Below are 1153 nucleotides of genomic sequence, written 5' to 3'. Positions count from 1 at the left end.
ATATCTACTCTTTGGAGAGAGAGAGTGAAAGAGAGAGAAAAAGAGAGAGAGTGAAAGAGAGAAAAAGAGAGAGAGAGAGAAGGGAGATAAGGAGTCTTTAATGTAGCTCATATAATCTGACACGTTCATTCCTCTTCAGGAAATATAATACACATGCGGTTTAATAACGAAAATTCGCGGCTTATGAATAGCAAAAACCGCAGTTAAACTACTGTTCATACGACTCATTCAGCTTGAAAGCCTTTATACAAATCGCTTCATATTTCGGAGAACTGTTTCGCTATTCTTTTTTCATATATTGATATCTGCAAATGTAACAATTTGGTGAATTGCAGATTAATAGAGAAGAGTGACATTTAACGAAATCATGAAACCTTTGCTTTTATTGCCAGGACAATAAATCATGTCATCAGATTCATTTTGGCTGTATGTACTGATTTTCAATATTAAAAGTATATTCCTCTTACAGCGAGGCTCATGTTACAGCATTAGTTCTTCTTGTACTGTATTCGCCATAATTGCACATATTTTGCTTCGAGTTTTCCATTTTGCATTTTGACTGAAACATTTTTGTATGATGATGGAGAAAAAAAAAAACAAAAAGATCTAGTGCATAGTTTTCTGTCGTTGACACACGGACAATATCGCCTGCTATTAACACGATTATATTTAAAGAATAAATAACCCAGGGAACATAACTGTCTACTTGTAAAATTATCGGCTGGCTAGAATATTATTGTCTGCCAATAAAATGCAGTCGTCAGCCTCTAACCCTGTTATATGCCAGTTGACATGACAACCTCTCTACAACACGAATTCATCTAACAACCGTTCGATTATCTAATTATAGGTTCAATTATCCACGGATAAAAACAAAACCTTCGCCCTGAAATGTCTGAAAAAGAAACACATCGTAGATACGCGGCAACAGGACCATATTTATTCAGAGAAGAAAATAATGACTGAATCAAATTCAGCTTTTGTTGTCAAGTATGTTTAATGATGTCACATATTCATAGCTTTTGGCCACCATATTGTATTGCATTGTATTGTGCACAATGTTTTTGCCACAACTCCACCACCACCACCTTCTTCTTCTTCTTCTTCTTCTTCTTCTTCTTCTTCTTCTTCTTCTTCTTCTTCTTCTTCTTCT

At 35.1% G+C, this 1153-nt stretch overlaps 1 protein-coding gene across 1 annotated transcript in view; it reads left to right on the top strand.

The window, feature by feature from the left end:
- Positions 1 to 1153, top strand: part of LOC106867991 (cGMP-dependent protein kinase, isozyme 1) — a 59436-nt gene that overhangs the window by 46100 nt on the left and 12183 nt on the right. Inside the window, exon 10 of the mRNA XM_052976621.1 lies at positions 851 to 990. Coding sequence (XP_052832581.1) covers positions 851 to 990 — 140 coding nt within the window. The remainder of the gene's footprint in view (positions 1 to 850; positions 991 to 1153) is intronic.

Source organism: Octopus bimaculoides, chromosome 25 (genome assembly GCF_001194135.2).
Source record: "Octopus bimaculoides isolate UCB-OBI-ISO-001 chromosome 25, ASM119413v2, whole genome shotgun sequence".
In the NCBI taxonomy this organism is placed as follows: domain Eukaryota; kingdom Metazoa; phylum Mollusca; class Cephalopoda; order Octopoda; family Octopodidae; genus Octopus; species Octopus bimaculoides.
Note: the sequence above shows the minus strand (reverse complement) of the source record. Positions and strands in the feature narration are given on the sequence as shown.